Consider the following 19,487-nt stretch of genomic DNA (forward strand, 5'->3'; position numbering starts at 1 on the left):
CAATTTTTACAACAATATAGAGTTACTCAACACCCTACCACAGGAGTTGCACCTGTTCAACTATTGTTTGGCAGGAAGATTCATACAAAGCTAGATTTAGTTATGACAGTTCCTAGAGTCACCCTGCCCCTCCGCTATTGTTTCCCTGACTCCCAGAGGACTATTCCCAAAAGAGAGACCTGATCAGAGCACGAAAAGGCTCTGTGGGCGTTTGCGAGTGAGACATCGCTAGCGGTTGGTGGACATTTCACTCACGTTGCTTTCCTTTTCTCCTATTGGGATCAGATCGCTATTTTCACCGTATCATCCTTACATCCCTGGGAGTCTATCCCAAAATTAGCGGAGGGCTGAGTACATCGACCACCGAGTAAGGTAACCCCGAAGGCCAGCGGTACCTAGGACTGTTTCATATGGAACTGTTTGTGGCTGCTTCCTCGTGTGCGGTCAGCTGGTTCTTCCACTCGGTGGTTCCGGGACTTTGCTGCACCCTAGGATGTTGCTATTTTCACGGATTGTGCCTCTCAGTTAATGTTATCCAGTGACATGAAGGTCTTTATTGTGTTATTAATGAAAATGCATGTTATTGCCTTATTTTGTAAGAGTTTGCACACAGCACACTAAGGTCTGGGAGATAATCTAATAAAGATAAAGTGTGCTCCTAATCTTAGTGGCACCTTTAAAAGGCGACACTATAATACAAAGATTCCTTTTGTTGTACCTAAAGACTAGTCTCACCTAGTTATTTGGGTACCGGATAGCGATATCCCGTTTACTTTGCTTGCGGATATTGTCTACGGATTGCGGTGGACTTTTGTCCTGAAGAGAGAAATCGCTCTTGGCTGAGAGGCATAACCTGAGGTCCCTGGACGGTCCATCACAGTCACACCATATGTCATAGAAACAGTCTGCTTCATGCAAGATAAAATGAGAGTGGGAAAACCTTCGAGAACATATACTGAAGGAGACTTAGTATGGTATAGGTTGTATCATAAAAATGAAAGATGGGCACCAGGAGTAGTTGACCGGGTTCAAGGCCCAAAGATGCATGTGATAACTGTGACGGCCCGGGGTTAATAAGTGTCTATAACACCTATTATGCCCATCTAGGGTGAAATAATGCCGTGTCTGATCAAGTACCATTGAATGGTGTATCCCCTTCTGTCACAACCCTGGGTTAAAAAGTGCCATTTAATAATCAGGGGTTGTGATTGTTATATATATCTATCTGTGTGAATGTCTTACCTGTATATAAGCCTGTGTGTTTCCCAATAAAGTGTGTTACTTCCCTGGAACATTAGTTTTGTCTAATGCTTCAGGGGCCCGCTGGATCACTAGTTGTCCTTGTCAGGACAACTACGGCACTGTACTCAGCTACGCCTTGGCGGGCTGCGGTGCTGTGAAGCTAGAGTCACAGTACCAGCTTGTGAGCCCGTTCCGCTACTATCAATTAGCGTCAGGAAGCATCGCCGAACCAATGGGCGTACCCAGCTGGGGTACAAGGTGTGCCCGTGACATTTGGTGGCAGCGGTGGGATGCTTCCTAAGTACCGGGACATCCAAACCATCACCGGTACTACGTTCCAGTGAATGGAGCAACGCTACAAGGGCTTGAAGAGGCAGACGCTGAAAGACTTATTGGAAGCCCGTGGGCAGACGGCCAGCAACAAGTCCAAGGCAACCCTGATCGCGGAGCTAATGGAGGGAGACCGGAACAGCCTCACCTCATCAGAGGGCACTGGAACCTCCGACCTCCAGCGACAAATCCAGTGGCGTATCGGCCTCCTAGGACCCGACCCGCCACAGACCCTCATCGCCCAGGTAATCAACGTCGCCAAAAAATCCCACAACGTGCCATATACCAAAAGAAAACTTTGTCAAAAGAAGAAACAAGAAGTAGCTCTCACTCAAGAGGAAACTGCAGATGACTGATTATTTTGTTGTATAAGTTTTTATAAAAATGAGTAGGAAAGGAGATGTAGTGATGTGCTTGGATGAATGACACTGGCTTCCGTACAAGAATGATGTCATCGACTGGGCGGAGCTTGCAGGTACCTAAAAAGACGTTGTTTTTCTTGGTAACAGTTAGCAGACAGCATAATAAAAAGCATCAGTTACACATTGGAAAGGTCATTCCATTATTATGTTATTAAGGACATAAAAAGCCACCGATCTCAGCGAAAACACCGCGATTGCGGCTACGCAGGTATTTAACAACAGCACGTACATGTACAGGCTTTGTCGCAAATGCATTGCATCCTGAGCCCGTACATGTATACTTCTCTCCAGAAAAAATATCAGGGACAGACTGATATTCTGCAAAAGGTACAGGGATTGGACTGCTGAGGGTTAAAGTCATTTTCTTTGATGAATACCCTTTCCGATTGTTTGAGGCATCTGGAAAAAAGCTTATCCGGAGAAGACAAGGTGAGCGCTACCATCAGTCCTGTGTCATACCAACAGTAAAGCATCTTGAGACCATTCATGTGTGTTGCTTCTCAGCCAAGGGAGTGGGCTCACTCAGAATTTTGCCTAAGAACACATCCATGAATAAAGAATGGTACGAACACACTCTTCAAGAGCACTCCTCCTAACCATCCAAGAACAGCTTGGTGACAAACAATGCCTTTTCCATCATTATGGAGCACCTTGCCATAAGGCAAAAGGGTTTTGTCCGGTGAGCAAAAAAAAATTTTGGGTCCATGACCAGTAAACTTCACAGCCCTTAATCCCATTGAGAACTTGTGGTCAATCCTCAAGAGGTGGACGGACAAACAAAAACCTACAATTTCTGACAAACTCCAAGGATTTATATGCAAGAATCTGCCATCAGTCAGGACACGGCACAGAAGTTAATTGACAGCATGTCAGGGCGGATTGCACTGCACAGAGGAAGCGGAACCCAGCAGAGTCACGTGAATGTACGTGACATCACATGACTCTGCTCCAGTCCTGCTTCCTCTGTGCAGTACAAGAGAACGCAGAGGGAGGCCGTGCCCCCTGCTGAAGTCTGTGAGCGGCATCGAGAGAGCTGCAGTGCAGTTAAGGGGGTGGGGGAGGGTCTTTGAATGAGCATGCGTGATTGAGGGAATGAATCTGTGAATGAATGAGTATATGAATGAATGAGTGTGTGTGTGTGTGATAGCATGGATGTGTAAGGGGGCAGCTAGCCAGGTTTCAGCATGTACTGGCTGGCTTGGCATGATAGGAGTGTGATTGCTAACAGCAATCACAGTCCCATCATGCCTAGGTTCCAGCATTTACTGGTTGCCTGGGTATGATAGGAGTGTGATTGTCATTAGCAATCACACTCCTATCATGCCAAGTCATATTGTTGAACACTGTGGTGGGATACTTACTTTAATAAAAGTGTGGTTAACACACCAAAATTGGACAGAAAATACAATAACAATATAAATTTATATATCATTGTTGACAGCAATCACAGTCCTATCATGCCCAGTCAACCAGTACATGCTGGATCTGTGTATGCCTGAGATTGCTGTTAACAATCATAACATATAACATTGTTATTACATTTTTTGTACAATTTTGGTGTGTAACTTTTATTAAAAGTGTGGGATTTTTTAAATTATTTTTAAAGGTGGGGGGTCATTTTCGGTTTCGACTAAGTGAACCCAGAATTTTCGGTTTTGGTCCAGAACTTTTATTTCAGTGCATCGCATCCCTAGAATAAATATTTCATTTTTACTCATACAGAATCCTGAATTTGTAGTCACAAAACTTTCTAGGCTCAGAAATCAGTGAGAGGAAAAGTAAAGGTTTTGTGTAATTTACTTTATTTTAATCTGCATATTTTATTAAAGGCTATATTTTCTCACAGTGAAAAATGAGTGCGGACCTCGCATGTATACAATTCTGATGATGTGGCCCACTGCAGAAAAAACTTGGGACACTCCTGCCCTATGCTCTATAATGTTCTTTCCTGGCTTAGCCTCCTTTCCCTCTGCCTCAGGTCCTTTAAAAAAAGACCTACTTCTTTAAGGACCCCTATGAACTTACACATTAATGTCCTTCCGCCTATATTCCTTAGCTCACCTTTCCTAATACTGCCTTCAGACAATACTTGTACTAGTGTTTCTGCTCCATCCCTAACAATGGCACGTTTATCCCTTGTGTACACCCTAACTCCCTCAAAATTGTGAGCTTGTTTGACCAGGGCCCTCCTCATCTGTTGTTTCTGTAACTCAAATGGTTGTTGTGTTATATATTACTTCTTATGGCCCGCGTACCCATTTTACAGCGTTAATAGTTTTCTATTTCTGTACTTTGTTTAAAAGAAAAACAAAAAAATAAGGTATAAAAAAGTAGGATTGTGTAGTACTACATAATCAGAAACAGATGATAAGTGATGCGCACAATAAATAAAATTCAAATGACAAACATAAAGATAAATATAGAGTGCTGCTGGTACACCGCAAGAAACAAACCCCACTGTTTCACATAAACACCACACAATAAAGCATATTATGTCTCTGGTTGATTTACTTTTTCAAGGGTTGTCACAACCCTGGGTTAATAAGTGGCGTTGTAATAATCATTGGTTGTGATTCCTATATATATGTGATTGTTGTTGTGCCTTTGTTCTCCCTCACGTGCCGTCCCTGTCCATGTTTCACATGCCCTGCCGGCGGACTTTAACCCTTCGTATCCCGGACACCATGGACAACACCAGCGCACCCTTTTCACGCTATTAACCCACAGGTGGTGGGGTACGGACCAGGAACAACTCGGAGAAGGAGCCTCCCGTGGATTCCTGGTCACTGGGACTTCCAGGAGAGCTATCTTGCCCGTCCCGGGGAAACTTTGAACTGCTGCCGCTCGGGACCCCCACAGTCGATCACGTCACTTTTTGGACAGGATACCCTCAGGACCTTGAGCTAGCCCTTGGTACCCCGGGATCGTCGCTGCTCCCTCAGGATCACCCCGAAAACGACAACGTAAGGGTATGCGGACATTGCGGGGGTTGATTGCCCGAGTGTGGCGCCAGACCGTCTGGGCAGAGCGGGGATATGGGGATGGGATTTACGGCCTTTTTCCCTCTTGAACTGTATATAAGCCATTGTGTTTTCCCAGTAAACAGTGTTCTTTCCCTGGACATTAGTCTTGTCTAATGGTTCAGGGACTCGATATATCACCTATTGTCCTTTTCAGGACAATCTCTGCACTGCATTCGGCTACGCCTCGGTGAGCTGCGGTGCTACTACATCGAGTACACCGAGACAGTTCCTGATCCCTTCCTCGCTAGTATCGCTTATCGCTGGGAGCGGTTAACCCTTGCGGTTCCGGGAGGAAGCAACAAAGAACTGACGGGTGTACCCAGCCGGGGTACCCGAGGCCCGTCACAGAACTATATATATATATATTTCTTTGTGTCACATTTATTGGTGTACTGGGCACAGTCACGGTGTTTTTTGCTTTATTGTGTAGTACTAGTTGTCAGATTGTGACGGGACAATTTAATCTTATGTTTCTAAGCCTAAATATGCTGCAAAGAAAACAAGATAAACTGTATTTTGAGAATGCACATGAGTTTACAAGTTTTATGACCTCTCAGTTGCCATTTGTTCCATGTAGTTTTTGAGTGCTTTTTTGGGAGGGATCAATGTGTTACTGAGTCCTGGCTTTTTTCGCTTCCCTTTCAGACTTGGCTTTTCATCTCCACTTTGTTGTTCTTCTATAAACCCCTCTCTTTGCATCTGCCCCCTACCATCCATCAGCTGTTTTCTTTCAAAATCTTTTTGCACAGTTCCTGTGCTTTTCTGTGGCAAGTCTGATGCATGACTGTATTTGCAGTTGGTTCCAAAATGGCATCGTCCATCTCTCTGGTAGGACAAACATGCTCCTTTTCCCTGTTTTACCCAGTTGCTATCGCTCAGCTTCACATGTTGTTCTAGCACACTGAGTTGCGCTTGCTGCTTTTCATGGAATGTATTTGAGAAGACTCCACCCGGACCCACACCAGTCTCCCTACCCAAGATAGGAGCTGGGAGACGCACAACAGGCAAGGATGAACACACAGGTAAAGGATCCTTTTTGGTTATTTTTTTGTTTTCGATGCCAACCTCCTCATCGCTGCAGGAGTCAGAGTTTGAAAAGAAATTCAATCTGGATGAAGGATGACTAGAGAAAAAGAAGGCAGGCATAGTGTAAAATCGTAAAATTATTGGAGAAAAATTGGCACACTAAGTGTTATGTATGCAATTCAGTGAAGAGGTAGCATGTGACGAATCAAGATTTAGTGTGCATAAAAAAAAGGAATGGACGAAGAGTAATGATATGGTAACATTGGTAACATGAGATTAGGGCTGCAACAACTAATCAATGTTAACGATTTTCATTATCGATTAGTTGAATCAATTTTCTCGACTATGAGGGTTTCTTCAGAGCAAATGCTCTGAAAAATACCCCTTATAATCCGACCTCAAATAGAGGTCGGACTATAAGACTAAGATCCAGATCCCCTGCAGCAGTGCAGGAGACCGGGATCCTCCTCTCTGGCAGTCATATCTGGGGGAGGAGGAGCATATCTGGGGTATATAGGGGTATAAGGCATTGTATGGTTTGTCTATATGCATCACGCAGACATTAACCGGCTGACCCCACTAGACACCAGGGAGTCTGGAGTACTGAGGGCAAGTTGGGTGGTGGGGCATGTGGCATATCTGGGGGTATAAGGCATATCTGGGGCACAGTGGCATATAGGGGGAAATAAGGCATATAGTTGTATAAGGGGGACAGCATGGCAAGCCTAGGTTCAGATGTGCATAACTGGGGGGCAGGTTGGAAAATAAAAAAGAAATGCATTTTTCTCAAAGTTTTTTTTTTTTTTTTTTTTTTTTTTTTAATTCTGCTGTTTGTTGTTAACACCCAGTTTGTTCATTAAATTATTTTAAATAAACGATTAATCGAAAACATAATTCAGCCAACTAATAGATTATGAAAATAATAGTTAGTTGCAGTCCTACATGACATGGGCAAAGTGGATTGTCAGGGGAATAAATGTTCTAAGGAACTAGGTTTTGTTATGTAGATAGAATTGCACTTCTAAGATTGTACAAAATGCTTCAGGATCTTACCTAACTGATACTTCAACTGTATCATCATCATCATCATCAGATCCAGACGAACTGTATCCTGAGAGAAGCCCCAGAGAGGAACGAGTAGATTCCATCATGTGAACACGATAACACAAGGCCTTTGCAAACATAAGCAAAACATGAACTAAGTAACAAGATATGTAGTTAGTATTGAAAAGTACTAGCTATTTTTTTCATTTTGTTAAGAAGCCTAATTCATGAACACTGGGATCCTTTAAATGCTAATCTTACAGCCTCCAAGGTTAAGGTGCTTTCACAAATAACATTGAGCAATCGGCTTCACAACTAAATAATAGATACAAAAAAATAAAAGATTATATATACAGTGACCAGTATTGGGACCCATACTTTGTAATATTTTTTGGCAGATGACAAAGGTTTGGAACAGGGTAGACATTCAAGGAGGAACAGCTGAAATCACAAATGATTTAAGCAAATTTGAAGTGTGCTAGTTGCATTTTATTGTTGATAAATGTGAAATAATGTACTTGGGACGTAAAAATCCCAAGGAAGACTGTATTGGGGGCACTGTTGTCAGTAACAACGGAAGAGAGGGACTTAGGAAATATTTTTTTCTGATGACTTGGCTCCTTAAGGACCGAGCTGTTATTTTCTTTTTGTAACTTTTGAGACCGATGCTGTAATTTAGTATACCCACACTTTTTTTTCCCAGGAGAAGATGGGCTAGATAACTTTTTTATCATATTATCTAATTTCCTATAGAAGAAGCTTTGAGGCATGTGAATGTGTTGTCTGGCATATTGTAACCGGTCTGTTTGAGGCATTGGCAGAGTAAAGGCTTCTCTCTGGCAACCTTACCACACAGCTAATTTTGCTTGTCATATTGTGCTCCTTGAAAAAAAAAACCACACCATCTTTTTCCAGAGCAGCCTATATTTCTCCTGATGCTACCTGTGGGTTTTTCTTTGTATCCCAAGCAATTCTTCTGGCAGTTGTGGTCGAAATCTTTCTTGGTCCACCCGACCGTGGCTTGGTATAAAGAGATACCCAAATTTTCCACTTCTTAATAAGTGATTGAACAGTACTGACTGACATTATCTTTTTACATCCTTTTCCATCTTTATAAAGTTCCATTCATGCCCTTGGATTTTAAATGCCAGTTGCCCCAGCTCTGACCATTATTCCAGTTTACCTAAATAATTTGCCATTTGGCTTATCCCTCCAGGAACATCAACTCTGTTGCAAATTTTTGTGTCGTCACCTTACCATCAAGACCTTCTGCAATATCACTAATAAAAATATTTAAGAAAATATTACATAGGAAATGACTGGTGTCCCCTCCATCTTACACTGTCCATTCCAATTCTTAGTATATCTTAGGGTCTCTCACCTTCCTGCAGTTGTCACTGAAAGGGTAAATGCCATCTCACCTACGCATTATACAGGGTAAATTGGTATCCTTGCAAGTTCAGATTTACAAAGCGATGAGTATTTGGCCAAAAATAGAGCACCACACTCTCCAAATGAGAATCGTGCCTTGGATACTTAATAGAATACTTTCTTAACCGCTTGACTCTGCTACTGACATAGTACCAGAAAAAAACAACCATAGGATGCAATAGTATTCACCAATCAGACATAATATAATGACCACCGACAGGTGGTGAATAATATGGATGATATCATGGCACCTGTCAGTAGGTAGTATTCATTAGACAGCAAGTGAACATTTCATACCAAAAGCTGATGTGTTAGAAGCTGGAAAATGGGCAAGTGTAAGGATCTGAGCGACTTTGACAAGGGTCAAACTGTGATGGCAGGACGACTAGGTCAGGGCATCCAAAACTGCAGCTCTAGTGGGGTGTTCTTGGTCTGCAGTGGTGGATAGAGGACAATGGAAGAAGATATCCTGGTCTGATGAATCATGTTTTCTTTTAAATCACATAGATGGCCTGGTGCGTGTGCATCGCTTACCTGGAGAACATATGGCACCAAAATACACTACAGAAAGAAGGCAATGCTTTGGGTAATGTTCTGCTGGGAAACCGTGGGTCCTGCCATTCATGTGGATGGTACTTTGATATTTACCATCTACCTAAGCATTGTTGCAAACCATGTATTCCCTTTCATGGACATGGGATTCCTTGATGGCATTAGCCTCTTTCAGCAGGCTAATGCGTCCTGCCACAAAGCAAAAACGGAATGGCTTGAGGAACACAACAATCGAGCATCTGTAGGATGTGCTTGATAAACAACTCCAATCAATGGAGGGCCAACCTTGCAACTTACAGGACTTGAAGGATCTGCTGCTAACATCTTGGTGCCAGATACCATAGCACACCTTCAGAGGTCTAGTTGTGTCCATGCCTCGACAGGTCAGGGCTTTTTTGGCGGCAAAAGGGGTACCTACACAATATTAGACAAGTGGTCATAATGTTAGGGCTGATCGGTGTATGTTGTGTTTTTTTACTTGGCAAGGAAATCAGGCTGTCAACCTATATTGTCCCACATATACACTTGCTCTTGATGTATACAAACCAGCTACAAGATTCACTATACAGACAAAAGTATTGAGACACACCTCTTAATAATTGAATTTAGCTGTTTCAATCAGACCCATTGCAACAGGTGTATAAAATCAAGCACCTTGCCATGCAGTCTGCATTTACAATGCATGATAGGATACAACGTTTGCAAAAAAGTTGGTGAAATTTCATCCCTGCTAGATATTCCACAGTTAACGGTAAGTGCCTCAAGATTGTAAGCTTGCGAACAGGGTTCTCTCCACCTAATGTATCGGTTTGTCTTAGTCTGTCAATTCTCGTCTTGTCATACCCCTTGAATATATGTATTGTATTAAACGCTGCGTAAATTGTTGGTGCTATATAAATAAGAGATAATAATAAGTGCTATTATTGGAAAGTGGAAGCATTTAGGAACAGCAGCCATGAAGAGGAAGACCACGTAATGACACAGAGGGGGTCACCAGGTGCATGGTGCATAAAAGTCACCAACTCTCTGCTGATTCCACAGCTGAAGAAAGTCCATACTTCCACTGGCATTAGTGTCAGCAGAAAAACTGTGCATCAGGAGCTTCATGAAATGGGTTTCCATGGCCTAACAGCTGCACCAGCCTAAAATCACCAGGAAAACGTCAAGCGTTGGATCGAGCACACCGCCACTGGAGCAGTGAAAATGTGTTCTGTGGAGCACTTCTGTGTTCGGCAGACTTATAGGAAATCTGAGTTTCGCAGATGCGAGGAGAACGTTACCTTTGCGACTGCATTATGCCAACTGTAAAGTTTGGTGGAGGAGTGATAATGGTATGAGGCTAATTTCCAGGGTTTGGGCTAGGCCCCATACCTCAGTGAAGGGAAATCTTAATGCTTCAGCTATGCTTCCAACTTTGTGTGAACAGTTTTCTATTCCAGCAAGGTCCATAAAGACATGGTTGGGTGATTTTGGCACGAAAGAACCTAACTGGCTCTCACAGAGCCCTGACCTCAACCCCCTCACACACTTTTAGGATGAACCGGAACATAGATTGTAAACCAGGCCTTCTGGTTCAATATCTGTGCCTGACTTCACAAACAGAAACTCTATAAAATACTGTGGGAAAGCCTTGGCGTAAGAGTGGACGCTGTTACAGCTGTAAAGGGGAGGGGCAAATACATATCAATGTCTATGTATTTAGAATACAATGTCATAAAAGTTCCTGTTGGTGTAATGGCAAGGTGTCCCAATGAATTTGTCCAAATAGTGTAGGTAGCTGCTTTTTTGCTTTTCTAGGGAAAATGTCTCCCAGACAGCCCTACCAGCAGTTACTACACACTAGTCAGAATACAAAAGGACACACACTTTATTGGGACTGGGCACATTTATATAGCCGCTTTACCGGGGGAGGGGAGCTGACATACAATAAGAACAGCTTAACATAACACAACAACAAGGCATTACACAGACAACAGTGGCACCAGATTAATCTCATCACCCAGACAATAATGGCGAAAAACAGAGGTATATGGATTAGGGATGCGGCAGTGAAAACACATATTATTACAATTTAACCCCTGCAAGTCAATGTAAAATTACAGTCCCAATCATTTTCCTATTCCTCCATAGCCTATTTCCGGTATATTTTACCTTCTCAGCGCTTCACGTGAGGAGCAGCTCAGACACAGAACAGCGCGTCCCAGATGATGACGTCACCGCGGCAGTCTAACGTTAAAAACGAGTTCTAAAATATGTCCTCAAAAGTGTATCTAGCTCTCATTTGGAGGCGGGTGCCCTGTGCCCCAAGAATAGTAGAGGCATAGGCTAACACCTCCACTAAAACGGCTCTGCTAATGCAGACAATAAAATCACATCGGGCTGTTTTGTCTCATGCGCTTAGAACTCTCACGTATTAAGAACACATTTCTTACCAGTGTTTGTTTCTGCAGGGTCCTTCCGTTTCGTTACGGGATACTTTTTTTTTTCTAAATTGCGGATATTCAGTCGGTTTTATTTAATGCTCATCAGCTATCCTTGCATGTTTTTATTGGTTGTAAATCTAGTTACACTCAAGTGGTATTCGTTTTATAGCTGCCTCCCTATTTCTGCTTTACCCGCTGTTGTACATAGTGATATCTAATTATTGCTACTTTATCACTTCACCCGCTCGACCAGCATATGCATAGAAGCCGTCTTTTGAAGCAGATGATCAATGAGCCATAACTGAAAAAGTGCTAGGCTACCGAACTAACTGTTGTTCTGAGGTAGCGCCTAAAAAACACACATTCCTATCCTAATCTGTGGGATTAAGCCATTAATGCTGCGCTGTCTCTCACCTAGTGGTTTACCCCCTCCCTGTGACCCTCTCCACAACCCATGTGTCGGTGACAACCCGCTCCCTCCCGTTCTGCAAACATTTTACCTCTGGAGCGAACGGTAACTGGTTTTAACTGCAAAGCCTGGAATGGATCCCCAAGTGCCGATCCAGGATCCTTTCTCACCTGTAATTAACCAGCTGCGAAAAATCCGAGTGGATCTCATCCATGTGACTGAGAAATACGTGAGGATTTTGTAACGGAGTGCGCTAATAATAACCTAGCTGTTTTGCTATATATAGATTATGCTTTTACTAAAAGATGGCAATTCTTTACGGTTGCAACGTGTTGTTATCAGAATGCAAAATCACGGTAATATAGTGTTAGTCGAAGAACAGGGTCCCTCTGATTGGATGGGTGGAGAACATCTCTGGGGAGCTATTTCTTGGGTTTTATATATTTCTAGTTTGCATATTAGCAATACATCATTTGCTGTGTATAAACTATTGCAGGAGAACACAGATCTGGTGAACAGTCATGCTATAAGAAGCTTTTTGTTTCAGATTAGCGGTAGGTGTATATATCAAATATTTATGAGTAAAAAAAAAGCAAAACTACAATAGGACCAACATACATATGTTCCGTATATATGAAACACACCCCAAGGCAAAATATAGTGCAATATGTCATGATTTTACTGTGGAAATTTAAAGAGCCCAAAATATCAGCCCATTGGTTAGAAACAGACATTTTTTAATACTTTGATATGGGGTAAAAACAAAATCTCCCATTGGACTAATATGTTTACAACCTTGATGTGTCATATCCACCCCCCCTTAAATTTACAATATGGTATGAGTTTGCTGTGGGAATTTAAATATATAGAGCCCTTAATATCAGCCCATTTTTTTAATTTCGACATTTTTCCAATACTTAATTGGGTAAAAAACAAATTCCAATTGGACCAATATATTTACATTACATATACCTCATACACTTTCCCCTCCATAGTATATTACTATATTTTACTGTGGCAATTGAAACATATAGAGCTCCAAGTGCAAGCCTATTGGTTAGAAACTGACATTTTACAATCGTTATGGGTTAAAACCAAAATCTCACATTGGACCAATATATTTACATTGCAGTTTACAGTGTACAATGTGGGAGCTTTTAATTAACCTTTATATAATTATTGCAAAACAAAAAGTTCTACCAATAAACTGATGCTTGGGGCTCTCTATCTATAAAAATCTACAGTAAAATTAAACCATATTGAAACATATCCTGGAAAAAATGGTAGAAAAAATCACCACTTAGCAATGGGCTGATACTTTGCACTTTATATCTGTAAACACTTACAGTGAAATACTACAATACTGTAACATAGTATTACATAGTATAGGGTGGTATAGGTTAGACATCTGCAATGTAAATACCGGTATATTGGTCCAATGGGAATTGTCTGGTTTTTTTTGGTTTTTTTTACTCTATATTGAAATTTCAGAAAATTAAAATTTTGAGCCAAGTGCTGATATTTGGAGTTCATTTCAGTTTTAACAGCAAAATTGTACGATATCGTAAAATATAGAAGGCAGTGCGTGTGTGGTATATACAATGAAAATATATTGGTTTATGGAGTTTTTACACTGTATAGAAGTAATAAAAAAATGTCAGTTTCTATTATTTGAGGCTCTATATTTGTATATTTCCACAGTAAAATCATTCTATATTGTACTATCTAAAAGAGGGGCATGTGTGTGAGCTACTTACAATATAAATATATAGGTCAGAAGCAAGATTTTTTCATTGCCCTATGCAGAAATACTTGGAAAATATCAATTTCAAGAAATGGCTGATATTTAGGGCTCAATATCTTTAAATGTCCACAAGAAAAACATGCCGTATTGTAAGATATCATAGAGGGGTGCCCATAGGACACATCTACATTTTAACCATATTGGTCCAGTGGGAGATTTTGTTATTACCTTTTTAAAAAGTCAGTTTGTAACCAATGGGCTGATATTTGGGGCTCCATATCTTGAAATTTCCACAGTATATTACAATATTGTAAGATATCATGGAGGGGGCGCATATTACGCATCTGCATTGTAAATAAATTGGTCTAATGGGAGATTTTTTTTCACCCCCATAATGAGATATTGAAAAATGTCAGTTTCTAACCAATGGATTGATATTCGGTGCTTTAAATTTCCACAGTAAAATTATACGATGTTGCAAAATATTATAGAGGACGGTATATGTGACACATCTGCATTGTAAACATATTGATCGAATTTAGGTTAAATACTTAAAAATATTTATATATCTTACCAACGTTTTGTCCATACAAGGCCTTTGTCCGGCCGAAATGTTGGTAGGACGTATACAAATGTTAACTATTTAACCTGAATTTGATTTGGCTCTGTATCTTTAAATTTCCCCAGTAAAATCATAACATATTGTAATATATTATGGAGGGATATGTGTCAGGTAAATGTAACGTTTTAAGAACGTTAAAATTGACTTAAAAATTAAGAATAATCCAAAGCTTTATTTCAGGACCTGGATTTTGATACTAAGGTGTCGCTAAAGGACCGGAGCCGTTTTTGTGTTTTTGCTATGTCTTTCTTCAACTGTAATTTCTCTCTTATCAATTAGTGCACCCACACAAATCATATATTGTTTTTTCAGCACAAGTAGGGCTTTCATTTGAACTATTTTTTTTACAGTTTTGTATACATGCAAATTGTACACACATTGAACCAATGGGAAAAAATCATCCAAAATATATTCATTAACTTGTCCTGATTTGGAAACCACCCAATATGGCCAGGATTTTCATCTATTTTGACCAGTATAGGGCAAATATTGCAAGGCATGCATCACGTTTTTAACCCCTTAACGACAATCCACGTACATGTATGGGGTGACGATGCAATGCGTTAGTGACAATGCCCGTACATGTACGTGGTCGCGATATTTGCCGGTGATCACGGCAGCACTGCGGTTTTCCTGGAATCCTCACAAGTGATGCTGTCCAGGTAAACAAAAAAAATGTTTTTCAAACCTTCCGATCACCGAGATCTGTGGTTGAAACAACAGACCGGTGATGTAAATCTGTTCTGTTAAACACGCCCCCGAGCCCGATGCAAATCGGGTGAGGGTCATTCCAGGCTTCCTCTTCATTGAGGCAAGCCTGCAATGCTCCAGAGGGGGCTTCACAATCTCCCGATCCCCGTGAATCACGGCGATCGGTGGGTTAAACGACAGACCAGTGACTGAAATCACTGGTCTGTCAATCACGCCCCCCCGAACCCGATGCAAATCGGGTGATGGGCATTCCAGGCTGCCTCTTCATTGAGGCAAGCCTGCAATGCTCCAGAGGGGGCTTCACAACCTCCCGATCCCCGTGATTCACAGTGAATCACAGCGATCGGTGGGTTAAACGACAGACCAGTGACTGAAATCACTGGTCTGTCAATCACGTGCCCCCCCCCTCGAACCCGATGCAAATCGGGTGAGGGGCATTCCAGCCTGCCTCTTCATTGCAAAAATGCCAAAAAAAAAAATTATATGTATAAGTTTTTTACGCACAAGTCCTACAATTAGTGCTATATCTTGCCAAAAAATTCCCACATGGAAAGAGTTAAAATATTGGCATTATAAATGCCCATAGGGTGCCTAGTTTTAAAAAATGTATGATTTGATGGCGTAAATCGAATTGGCCGGCTTCAAAGATGTCCCAGGTATGGGATGTCGGCACAGAGTGACCAGATGTCTAAATTGCAAAAAAATACACACCTCACAAAGGTGGCCTTTTACCTCCCAAATAACACAACACTCAGAAGATGTTACTGAACAGATATTGGGGTGTTGTTTGATGGTGACATATACCAGGAGCGGTAAATTTATACCTGAAGTACAACGTGTATGAAAAAAATCCAAAACTTTTACTACCATAAAGTTTGACAAAGGCTAGTGGTAGAATTAGTGTATGGAAAGGGTTAAAATACCAGCATTTGAAATACCTTGGGGTGTCTAGTTTTTAAAAATATATGGTTTGATGGGGTAAATTTAATTGGCCGACTTCAAAGATACCCGAAATGGCACATGGGAAAGAATGACCAGCTTTGGGGAAAAAATGGTTTTGAAATTGCAAAACGCTACTGGTACTTATTGCCCCATAATGTACAGAAAAAAGCATAAAAACATTGGGTATTTCTAAACTCAGGACAAATAGTAGAATCTATTTAGCTGGTTTTTTCATTAGTTTTTGCAGATGAGTAAAAGTTTTTTGTTTAAAAAGTGAGAAAAAGTAATTTTTTAACAAAAAATCACCATATTTTATCATTTTTTTTATAGTAAATTAGATGATATGATAAAAATAATGGTATCTAAAGAAAGCCCTGTTTGTCCTGAAAAAAACAATATATAATATGTGTGGGAGCACGAAATGAGAAAGAAGAAAATCCCAGCTAAACAGCAACACTGAAAAATGTTAAAAGAGCCATTGTCCCACAATATACTACGAGTAATGCTGACTATCCCCCCAAATGTTTATAAACAGTAGATAAGTCAAGGTGTACAACTAGGGTCATTTTGGCACTTTTCAAACAGGGATTTTATCACCAATTGCTGCCAAATTTTGAGGTATTTTTATATATTTTTTTTTTTTTGCATATGTTGCAGTGTTGCTTTAGATTTCATATTATATTTTGTATAGAATATGTGCAACTGCAGAAAAAAACACCAAATTGTGTTTACCAACATCCCCTGGTATAGACCAGCGATTGCAGGAAGTCTCTTTGATCACTCCTGTAGGCTTCCCTGCCGTGCCACAGGTAACATTACCCTCCCCTGATGAGAGCCACCCTGGCAATTTGGCCCTGTTTTTTATATCTTTTCCAACAAATAAAGAACTGTAAAAGACCATTTCTCTTTCTTGAATCGAAAATAGTTTGTACTATGTATTGTTCTTCACTTTGAACTATGATGGATCAAGAGCTTGTATGGTTGTGGAGTAGCAGTTCTAGATCTGATGCGCAGTGACTTTGGGAGGCATAGGGAATAGGTGACATTGTTGGTCTGTGATTTGTCTGTGTAGGGTCCTATGTATCTAGGCCCTAAGGTTCTAGTGGCTTGTTGTATGTTCAAGTGTTTAGTTGCAAGCCAAACATGATTTCCTTGCCATTCCAGTTGGGGCAGGAAACTCTATAAAAAATGAGACCTCCCTCTTCCTCCCCAGTGTTGTTTCCTGCCCTACTCAGGTAGGAAGCATGTCGCTATGTTCCTTTTCCTTTCTTTTTTATTTTCTTGGAACCCCAGGGGGCGTATCCGGTAGTTTGGGGTTCCTGCAAAGGTCCTTGGGCGGATCCAGGGAACCACAGCAACAGCAGGCTGCAGCAACAATGGGTTACTTACCGCTTTTGTTGACACACCTCCCCATAGCCCAGGGGGCTCCCTGAGTAGATTACCGGCTCCATACTTCCTCCTCCACCTTGGAGAGATGCAGCACTACACAGGAAGGAGGATTTTATGCTCGGTTCAGGCACTTACAGTACGCGATCCAACAGTTCTGGTTTGTATTGCCTTTTCTCCAGTATGTGACGGCTTTTGCCTGAAGTTTTATATCTCTATGTTTTATATCCCTATGTTTATTTTTTTTCAGAATGTCTGATAAAAATCCAGAAAATCCTGCAGAGAACTCCCCTCCTAGGAAAGCTACAGGTAAAACTAGACACAAAGCATGCTCTTCCTGCAAAAAGACCCTGCATGATTCATCCGCTAAGTTGCGCAGCTCCTGCACCCGTGCTAAAGAAGTTTCTATTACTGAATTTGCCTCCTGGTTAAAGGAGGAACTGCAATCAACTTTTGACTGCTTCAGAGCTATGGCCAAAACCTCTCATGTGGCCATTTCCCAGCAAGAACCCTCTCAAAGGGCGACTCTACCCTTCTCACTAGGCGTTCCAGATGAAAACCCGGATTCTTACACGGATTTTGATTTCCAGTCTGATGACCCTCCTTCTTCGGACAAGGAAGGAGAAATTAAAGAGGATAAATTCTTTTTCCCAGTATAAGAAACCGGAAAACTCATCTCATCGGTCAGATCGACATTAAACCTGAAGGATGAGGTACCACAATCAAAGCCGGATCCTTTTCAAGGTCATTCAAAAAAACCACAGACCTTCCCTGTTCATGATTCCCTTTAGGCTATCATCTCTGAGCAATGGAAGCACCCAGACAGGAAGTTTCTTACTTCAAACCGAATAAAGAAGCTGTTCCCATTTGATAAAAAAAACTACAGATTCCTGGGAAGTCCTCAAGGTGGACGCAGCAGTAGCCAAGGCTACTAAAAAGACGGCTATTCAATTGGAAGATGCATCACATTTTAAGGACCCGATGGACAAAAATGCTGCGAAGAGGTCCTTTGAAGCAGCTGCAGTTAATTTTCATCCATCAATTGCCATTGCTATTAAGCTCTGGATACAACAGGCTGTAGAAGACCTCGCCTCTATACCTGGGACGGAACAGGTCACCAGAAACTTGACTGATACTTGCTTGGCAGTTGATTTTATTTCAGACACTGCTATTGAATCCGTACGTACATCTGCTAAGGCCATGACATTGTCAACTGTATCTAGAAGAGCACTTTGGCTAAAATCGAGGATTGCAGCTAATGCTTCAAAACATAGGCTCTGCGGCATCCCTTTTCAGGGAAATCAACTCTTCAGGAGTTGGTTTCCTGAAAAGGGATCTATCCTGGAATCCACTACAGGGGACAAGTATTGTTGCCTCAGAGGAGAGGCCCGCCCCGTTTCAGGTCCAACTTTTTTTGACTGGTGAGAGAGAGGGATAACTACAGATCTTTGTACACAAGACAGGATTCCAGTCCTTTTGTGACAAACCCTTCTCAAGAGGTAGACCCCAGAGGGGTAGGGGAAGAGTTAAAGAGGATAAAGCTCGAAAATTCTGACGCCAGTCACCTTCAAGTCAGAGGCAGGTTGACTTTCTTTTTTCACGGCTGGGAAGAGATTACATCCGATCCCTGGGTCCTACGTCTTATCGGTCATAAATTAGATTTCGGCTCTTAGCAGTTTTTTTGCATTACAAGCTGGCAGAACATCCCAAGGTTGTCTTCCTGGTGGCTATCACTTCCGCTAGCAGGCTGAGCGAACTCCATGCTTTCTCCAGATTGGAACCTTTCCTCATGATTCTCCTGGATAGAGTGGTCTTTCGATTGCCGCTGGAATTTCTTCCGAAGGTAGTCTCGAGTTTTCACTCGGATCAGAATATTGTCCTACCTGACATCTGTCTGGACCCCAAGAATCCTAAGGAAGTGGCACTCCACACTCTAGACCTGTGGAGATGTATCCAGATTTACCTGTCTCGTACTCACCGGTGGAAAAAGTCTAATTCCCTTTTCCTATCTTTTGCTGGCGTCCGAAAAGGGATGTAGGTGTCCAAGGCTTCCATAGCTTGTTGGATCAAAGACGCCATCTCTGAATGTTATATCTCTGCGGGACGAGATCCTCCCTCTGGCCTGAGGGCGCATTCAACTAGATAAGTCTCAACTTCATGGACAGAACTCTCCTGCATGA

General features: G+C 41.7%; 1 protein-coding gene across 2 annotated transcripts; it reads right to left on the reverse strand.

The window, feature by feature from the left end:
* Window positions 1-5,380: 5,380 nt before the first annotated feature.
* LOC128469074 (uncharacterized) lies at window positions 5,381-12,143 on the reverse strand. Of its 2 annotated transcripts, none has more exons than XM_053450891.1 (3): window positions 12,073-12,143; window positions 7,097-7,215; window positions 5,381-6,140 (listed from the first exon to the last, which is right to left on the reverse strand). In XM_053450891.1, exons 2-3 carry the CDS (start codon window positions 7,192-7,194, stop codon window positions 5,561-5,563), a joined length of 678 nt encoding a protein of 225 aa, XP_053306866.1. In that variant the 5' UTR covers window positions 7,195-7,215; window positions 12,073-12,143; the 3' UTR covers window positions 5,381-5,560. The 2 variants fall into 2 exon arrangements, with proteins under 2 accessions (XP_053306866.1, XP_053306865.1); XM_053450890.1 differs by lacking the exon at window positions 12,073-12,143 and adding an exon at window positions 11,222-11,322.
* Window positions 12,144-19,487: the final 7,344 nt, after the last annotated feature.

Source organism: Spea bombifrons, chromosome 11 (genome assembly GCF_027358695.1).
Source record: "Spea bombifrons isolate aSpeBom1 chromosome 11, aSpeBom1.2.pri, whole genome shotgun sequence".
Classification (NCBI taxonomy): Eukaryota; Metazoa; Chordata; class Amphibia; order Anura; family Pelobatidae; genus Spea; species Spea bombifrons.

Excerpts from the sequence above, each read along its gene's own strand:
- LOC128469074 (XM_053450891.1), bottom strand. The coding sequence starts at position 7,194 with ATGATGGAATCTACTCGTTCCTCTCTGGGGCTTCTCTCAGGATACAGT. Across the intron at positions 6,141-7,096 it reads ACAGTTGAAGTATCAGTTAG|TCATCCTTCATCCAGATTGA; the intron begins GTAAGATCCTGA and ends CTTTTTCTCTAG.